General features: G+C 37.8%; 1 protein-coding gene across 2 annotated transcripts in view; it reads right to left on the bottom strand.

The window, feature by feature from the left end:
• Positions 1-8,133, bottom strand: part of PLA2G4A (phospholipase A2 group IVA) — a 140,168-nt gene that overhangs the window by 6,954 nt on the left and 125,081 nt on the right. Inside the window, exons 16-18 of one of the 2 annotated variants that reach the window (XR_002094706.1) lie at positions 7,029-7,224; positions 6,668-6,825; positions 43-1,566 (exon numbers count right to left, since the gene is read on the bottom strand). Coding sequence is in view for 1 of the 2 variants with exons in the window: in XM_019501734.1 (XP_019357279.1) it covers positions 1,435-1,566; positions 6,668-6,825; positions 7,029-7,224 (486 nt within the window). In the remaining variant the exon portion in view is untranslated. Of the gene's footprint in view, positions 1-42; positions 1,567-6,667; positions 6,826-7,028; positions 7,225-8,133 lie in introns of those variants that run through there. The other variant, XM_019501734.1, reaches the window with a different exon arrangement.

Genomic DNA, 8,133 nt, shown 5'->3' with positions numbered 1-8,133 from the left:
TTTCATATAATTCACAACCATCAAGTCATTCACATAGCTAACCTATGTAACCACCATGGTTTATTATCTTTATCTTCACCTTCCTTGTCCAACTTCTTTCATTTATTGCTTATTACACTTATTCACCCTACTGTCCCCAAATTAGACTCTGAGGTGTTTGAAACACTGGTTGTGTCACCCTGTGTGTTTCCATAGTGTCACTCTACTTGGATTTTTGAGGACTACCACACTAGAAAGTATTAAAAATACACACACAAACACATAAACATACATATAGTTAAAATTAGTTGAAAAAATATGCCTTAAAAAGTGAATCATGTTTCATTCTTACCCAAGTCTTATTACCCTACAGAAACCATTTTTGCTGTGCAATTCAATATCCTTTTTCTGACCACAATCAAACACAACTGTATTTAAAAACCTTTTACAATTCTTCATTATGCAGATACAAACATATACAGTTAACTTTTAAATTCTGAATAGATCTATGCCTCTTTATAAAGTTTTCACAAGAGCTGAAACTTCCCAACATGTTGATTGACATGTTAATTCACTTATAATGAAGATGGACTGCATCAGAAGGTAGTAGTGAAACACCACCTTTAATTTTTGTGAAAATATTTAAAATTAAAATGAAAAAAAAGTTTTGACAAAACCTCAATTGCTATAAATTATGAGAGGATTAATAAAGTGAATGACCAGATGAGAATCTGACCCATACATTTGATAAAAATGCACAAACATATTTGTATTATTTCTCCATGCTAGCGATCGGCATTTTTTTTTTTTTGAGGAAACAGCACATTTGATTATGGATTTATGACACTAGATTTAAGGTGGGGTCACTCTGACCAACAACTATTAGTGATCAGTTACTCAAAAACCTTTCCATTAAAGGTTCATCAACAAAAGACATCAACATTAATAGTGCTGATAAGAACAAACTCCTGAGAGGTTTCAAATTGATGTTGATTACTGTTGACTGTTCACACTGAAGTCAACGGAAGTTTTACTATTGACATAAAGTAGAGTGGTATTTTGGCTTAGTATTTAGTGTAAGTGTAGATCGACCTAACATCATTAACACTTTATTGTAATTGATACAAAACTTAGCATTCCAGTTCTTTTATTATATATTTGAAAATGGTCCCAATTAAACAAATTAAAAATGGAAAATAGACATTTCTTGAAAGAAAATATTCATAGATTTGTTGTAACTAGGACCATTTTGACCTAAATGACTTGGCAACAAAAACGTTATGATTCCACATTTTGTAAACTAATAGCCTTTATGCCAAATTTGTAAATATATATGTAAAAAAGCATGAATTATGCTGACACACAACATTTCACAAATGGATTTTCACTTGAGTGATGAAGTCCTTTTTAGCACTTGTTCAAATCTAGTTTCTTGAAGAACTTACACCTGCAGTTCTATGTATGGTCATTGCTTGGAGAGTTCTTATTAAAGAATTTCCTCGCCTCAATGTTACTGAGGGACACAGAGCAGCGAGATGGATTCTGTCTCCTGTATTCAATGCTTTCCACCATTGCTTGCTTTATCACCTGTAAACAAGTCAAACAATACAGTATTAAGTGGAAGTCCTGGTATTTACCTGGGTTCATCAATTGATGGAAAACCATATAAGATCAAACAATTTCCATTCCTAATCTTGTTCTTGGGTTTTATCTCACCAATAGATTGAATGAATGCTGATTATAGTAGGAATACCTTTTTCTGAAATGTATAAAGCTGTGAACTTGTAGGGTGGGGAGCACAATGTAAGCATGGCTATAATAATTCATGCTGAATATTTCAAGCTGAAGTCATTTTTATCCTCTCTCTGATAGGAATGTATAAACAAAAAGTTGAGGAAGGTTTTCATAAAGCATCCTTCAGTGCAATGCTGATACTGTATAACTTCACAGAAACATAGAGAAGCAGGGCTAGAAGGGACCTCCAGAGGTCATCTAGTCCAACATCCAGCCTGAGGCATGATCATCTCTATCTAAACCATCCTGTACATTCCATAATGTAAACTCTACACAAAACTACTGTCAAACCTGACACAACACAGACCTAACACTGGAACCTTCCCCAAATAAAGCAGGGGAACCGCAACAGCCAATGTCCTGCTTCTATGAAATGTTGTCAATATATGCTCAAGAGACCCTGAGTAGAGAGCCACAATTCTGCCACAAAAGAAGACAAAAACCCCCATACCAATCTAACCAGGGGGTAAAATTAGTTCCTGAACCCAAATATGGCTATCAGTCTGACCCTGACCCTGAACCTGACCCTGACCCTGACCCAGGCCTAACCAGCGCTGAGTAGAAAGGTACGATCACTTCCTACATCTTGCACCTAGTGCTTCTATTGATGCATCCCAAAATAGCATTTGCCTTTTGAGTAGCTGCATCAGATTGCAGACTTATATTGACTCTATGGTCTCCCAAGACTCCCAGCTCCTTTTCCATAGGCTGCTATCCAGCCAGGTGTCAACCATTTTATATTTGTGCTTTTGATTATTTCTCCTGAGTTGTAGCACTTTGTATTTGTCCCACATTGAATGTCATCCTATCAGCTCTAAGCCAACTTTCCAATCTACTGAGACCTTTCTGAATTGAGCTCACATCCACCAACATGTTTGCAGTCCTTCCCATTTTCATGTCATCTGCAAACTTGCTCACAAAGTTTTCTATGCCAGCATTCAAATTGCTAATAAACACATTGAAAAGCAGCAAGCCCAGGACAGGCCCCTGTGGGACTCTACTTGAAACCACCTGTCATTCTGATACGGACCTATCAATAATTACCCTTTGCTTGCAGCTATTGAGCCATTTATCTATGCACCTTGTAGTACTTTTATCTAGCATACATTTCTCCAATTTTTTTATGATAAGGTTATGTGGGACCTTGTCAAAAGCCTTGCTGAAACCCAAATACCCTATATCTACAGCATTCTCTTCAACCATCCATGTAGTAACTTTGTCAAAGGAGATCAGGTTTGACACAATTTGTTTTTCACAAATCCATGCTGGCTGCTTGCAATCAGCCCTTCCTCCTTCAGACACTGGCCCTTTTCCAGTCCTCTAGTACCTTGCCCATCTCCAACAACTTCATGAAGATCATTGGCAAGGGCTCTGGGATGTCCTCTGCCAATTCCTTCAGGACTCTGGGATGAAGTTCATCTGGCCCTGCTGACTTGAATCAATTCATACCCAACCAAAGCTCTCTGACCATCTTTTCGTTATCTCCTCCCGCAACATGCCCCCTCTTCCTTATCCAAATGATCTTTATTAGGTGCCTGGCAGCAGCTTAATTTTTTTGTGAAGACTGAGGCAGAGTAGCTCTTGAGTAGCTCTGTTTTCTATGCTTCTTCGGTTAGGAGTATCCCCTGGTTTAACAGAGGACCATGAGTTCCTTGGTCCTTCTTTTCTGGCTAATGTACTTGTCTCTAATCTTCTTTGCCAGGTGCAGTTCATTCTTTATCTTGGCCTTCCTCATTTTGCCCCTGCAGGTTCTGCATATTTCCTGGTATACTTCCTTGGTGACCTGTCCATTCTTCTCTTGTATTTGAAGCATTTTAGAAGCTCCTTGTGCAGCCGCATTGGTCTCTTCCCATTCTTCTTGTGCTTTCATCATATCAGGACAGTATTTCGTTAGGCTTCCAATAGTGTATGCCCCTAGAAGCTCACAGCCCTCCTCCCTCCTATGGCACCATGCCTATTAACTCCTTGAGACAGACAAAATGTAACTTTTTGAAATCTAGCATTTTAATTTTGCTGACCTCAAGCTTTCCCTGTCCCAGCATCTGGAAGTCTATTGTGTCATGATCCCTTCATTCCAAATTACCCATCACCTTTAAAGTGACCCACCACCTTCACTTTTTTTAGTGGTGCCAACAAAGAATTTGTTTTATTAAATAAAGTACTAAATATTTGACATCCTGTACCTGTCTTCCAAATTTGAGTTGTTTGATGTTTATATCCAGAAAACTTAATTCTATTACTGTCATTGTCACAGTGCCTAAAAGCTAACAAAAATATACTGTTCCATATGAAAGCTGTACAGGCATCAGCATATGATATTTTTGTAAACTGGAATAGGCAAAAAGAAGGCAATCTGTTAATCCAGGCTCAAATAATGAAGAAGAAAAATGAGAGTGAGGGGGAGGAAGACACCTAAATTTTTTGTTGTCCTCCATCTCCTCCCCCATTCTACCCACAAAAGAATTCTGGCTATGCTTACAATAAAAAAACCCAGCAACTTCTAATAAACTATATGTGGTAAAAATGGTATCTTGAAAAGGTGAAAATGTAGAAGCTAAAATATAAGGACTATATATGATGGTATGAAATTATGAATTACGATGTTTTCCTAACTAACATATTTGTCCTAATAAAATACCAGCATTTTAGCATTGTAGGATTAAACAACATCTTCATAAAGCCTTGGCAGACATCAAGAAAGCTTATGGAGCTGTAATCCTAATCACTTAAACTGAAGCAAGCTATTGCGTGGAGAAAATAGTGAGGACACATTTATCAAAATGAACTATTTGGCCAGGTTTGTTGTTAATTTATTTCACCTCCATTCTCATCTTTGTTTTGTGAGGGTCTTCAGCCTTTCTAAAGAACAACAAAAGTGAAGAGAGTGGAGGACTAAACATCATGCACAGCTGAGACCATGCTATGATATTCAGGAGTTTGTAGAGTTTAAAATTCCGTTTTTATTACCTTTTTAAATAAAATTATTCACTCCTCCCAAAAGAGACAGGAAAATTCCAACAGCTATAAATGACTGAAAGCTAAAGTTGTCTAACTGGCTTCACCTTAATATTGCTTGGATCTTACAAAAATGATATATTTTAGTTAGCGCAAACACATAATGAATTACTCATGCAAACATGTTTAATCAGAAGTTTGCAGACTGGTGCTCCTGCCTCCTGAATTCTGCTACACCGACAACTCTTGTTTGGGAATAATGTTGTACATCTTCTAAAGAAAATAATGCAGCATGGAACAGCAGACAACTTCAGACTTGCCCAACAGAAGTGTTAGCTCTTGTATATTTAAACCAGAATACAACACAGCCACTAGACATAGCATGGTTTGATAATGTACTAATTATATAGATGGGAAGTTTTTAGCAAAAAATATTTAGAACAGAAAAATCAGATCTGATTCTCACATAGTTTGAGAGACAAATCAGGTACAAAGCTACTGATGTCAAAGCAGTTATATCTGATTATATTAAATGAGAGCTGGTTCTATATATGATACTAAGGAATAAATTAAACACTGGAAGTGTATTCAGATTTTAAAGTGATCAGTCATTATGGATTAAGACAGCTTAACATTTTACAGTTTTTACAGAGACAGGCAGGGAGGGGGGGAAGAAGAGAGATCCAATGCACCAAATGTCCTGATGGAAAATACGTGGGAGAGACCAAACAACAACAGCGCACCAGAATGAACGCACACCGGAAATCTATCAGACAGGAATACCCAATTACCTGTGGGGGCACATTTCTCACAAGAAAGTCATTCCAATCTCTCAGTCCTGATCCTTACATAACACTTCCCAAAGACAAGCCTATGAACTCCACTTCATCAACCCCCACTGGATACTAAAAATCATGGACTAAACATAGACATTGGATTTATGACACATTATAACCTACCTGACATCTGACTCCTCAGGTATCTGTCCTCTCTCCCCACCCCTCCCAGCCTGTCTCTCACCCACTGACTCCTCAATCTACATTTTTACTGACTACCTGTCTTGTATCCATACCAGACCAGCCTCTGGCTTCTTTACTTTTCATTCCATCCAGGAAAAGCACACACCAACTGCTGAAACTTCCTCAGCCTGACGAAGGGTTTTTGAACCCGAAAGCTTGCTTAATAATCATTTTTCAACTACTGAAGTTAGTCTAATAAAAGACACAAGATTCAGCCAAAGAACCTTGTCTGCCTATGTCCTTAGATCAACATGGCTACAACCTACACCCCTTTAGCTACATTCATGTATTTATATTATAAATAGCAATCATATTGATTTGGAAGGACTTCTTTGAGGTGACTTTGCTGGACTTTTTGAAGGGTTCTTGGCTGGAGTGTTCTCAGGAGTCTTGGCTGCAGGTTTCTGGAGTCTTGTCTGCTTTCTTAAAGAAAGTGTCCAAGGAAGTTTGGACAGATGTTCTCCAGGGAGATGGGTGACGCAGCAAACTTGTTCGCTGGCATCACGTCACTTCGTATCAAGCACTGTAAAGTTGAAACTGACTCAAAGTTGAAATAGGGTGTCAATTTTATAAAGGTTGCAAGTGTGAAACACTGAAACTCGAAACATTGTAAGTTGAGGACTGCCCGTACTTTAAAAATCAGAAGCCAAAAGAATCTCTCTGATTCCCACTGTATAATTCATCCCTCTCTCTCTTTCTCTAGCATATGCCCATCACTGAGGTATACAGAAAAGAGAAGGTAAATTAATAGAGCTCACTCCCTGTGTGCGATTGTATATATCCCTGCACACATGGGGGAAATTCCTAAAAGACTTTTAATTGGTGGATTTAGAGGTTTCTACCTATCTCCTGGTCACTTACTGGATGCCAGAAATCATCTTTGAAATGGTGTAAGTCAGACATTTTTATACTATACATACATCTAAGTTATTCAGAGTGTTGAATTCCATTAGATCATGAAGTCTTTTGAAGGCTTCATTGGAATATTGGAAGTTGAAAGTTGAGAATGGAGTATCAGGATCATCAAAAATATCGAAGTCAGCAAAATCCTTCTCTTCTTCAGTTTCTCTTAAAACACCTACAAGGATAACAAAAAACGGAAAAAAATGCTGAAACAGTATTTGATCAATTCTAAGAAGTAAAGGAAAACATCAGCTTCTTTCCCTATGGAGCTTTGGAAATTAATGGCCATTGTGAAGTGATTTCCAAACATATATAAAAATAAATATATCAATGGATTTCCTGGGACACTGGCTTTATCGCCAGGTATTATCAGTTTACCTGGAACTTTGTATTTGCGGAAGTTGATGTTTGCCAGAACAAAGTGGATGATGGTTGGACAATCTTTCTCTGAAGAACTGTTCTTGGGTTTAAAAACATAGCACTCCTTCAAGCCCTCTCGATCAAACACATTTGGATCTATTTTTGGAAAAGGAAGCTTGTTCATTTTGGCCCATTTTTCAGCAAGCAAAATTTCCTAGGAAGAAAGAACAGGTTCAGATGTTTACAGACAGGTACTGCAACAGGGGACTGTCTACAGTAAATATCTATATATAATTTTCTTGCTCAAAACTGTTCCTTGGGTGGGATGGGAGTCATATATGTTGACTATACTAACAGAAGTACATTTTAAAATACATTGTATTCCTGTTATTCCTGCAAACCTCATACAATTTACAAAGACAGAGAACAGAATTTTACTTCCTTATGGGTATCATCAAGGCTAAGGGCAGAAGTTACACATAAACCTGTATAAGTGATTGGAAACCAGTTCAGATCTGTAACACAACAGAACTTCAGTACACATAAATCACTTTCAGAATAGCGGAAACCAGTTTAAGATAAACCTGGATGGATGTAGTATTAAATTTAATTGATTTAGGTTAAACCCGTTTGTTGAACTTCTGTCCCAGATCCCTTCCAGATTCCAGTTAACTCACAGTCCCCCAGCATCCTAGGATGCTTTGCACCTTCCCTTCAAGCCACACCCTCAAAGGGTGGGCAGGCTAGCTTTGGCCCAAACTGTCTGCTCCAGTAAAGAAGAGAGGTGTTCTCTAGTGTCCCCCACAACTTTAGGTCCAAGCCACAGCAGGCATAGAGCTGCATTTCTGGAATCAAAATGAATGTCTGTTCAGTTGGTTATCAGCTTAGACTAACATGTGAAGACTGAATTGCTTTAGCCTCTGGCTTTTTGACTGTCTGTAATTAGCCCAACAGAATAGTTTGTATGATCAGTTACATTTGAGTAAACCTGGTGAAAATCATGAGGTTCAAGAGATGACACAAAAGGCATTACTTGAAAATGGCAAGGCTGTTCAGTTGTAATTACGTGCCTAATTTTGCCTGCATTATCTTTTTTTTTCTTTTTTTCTTTTTTTTTTTTTTT

This window comes from Gavialis gangeticus, unplaced genomic scaffold (genome assembly GCF_001723915.1).
Source record: "Gavialis gangeticus isolate Ggan-Ray unplaced genomic scaffold, GavGan_comp1, whole genome shotgun sequence".
In the NCBI taxonomy this organism is placed as follows: Eukaryota; Metazoa; Chordata; order Crocodylia; family Gavialidae; genus Gavialis; species Gavialis gangeticus.
Note: the sequence above shows the minus strand (reverse complement) of the source record. Positions and strands in the feature narration are given on the sequence as shown.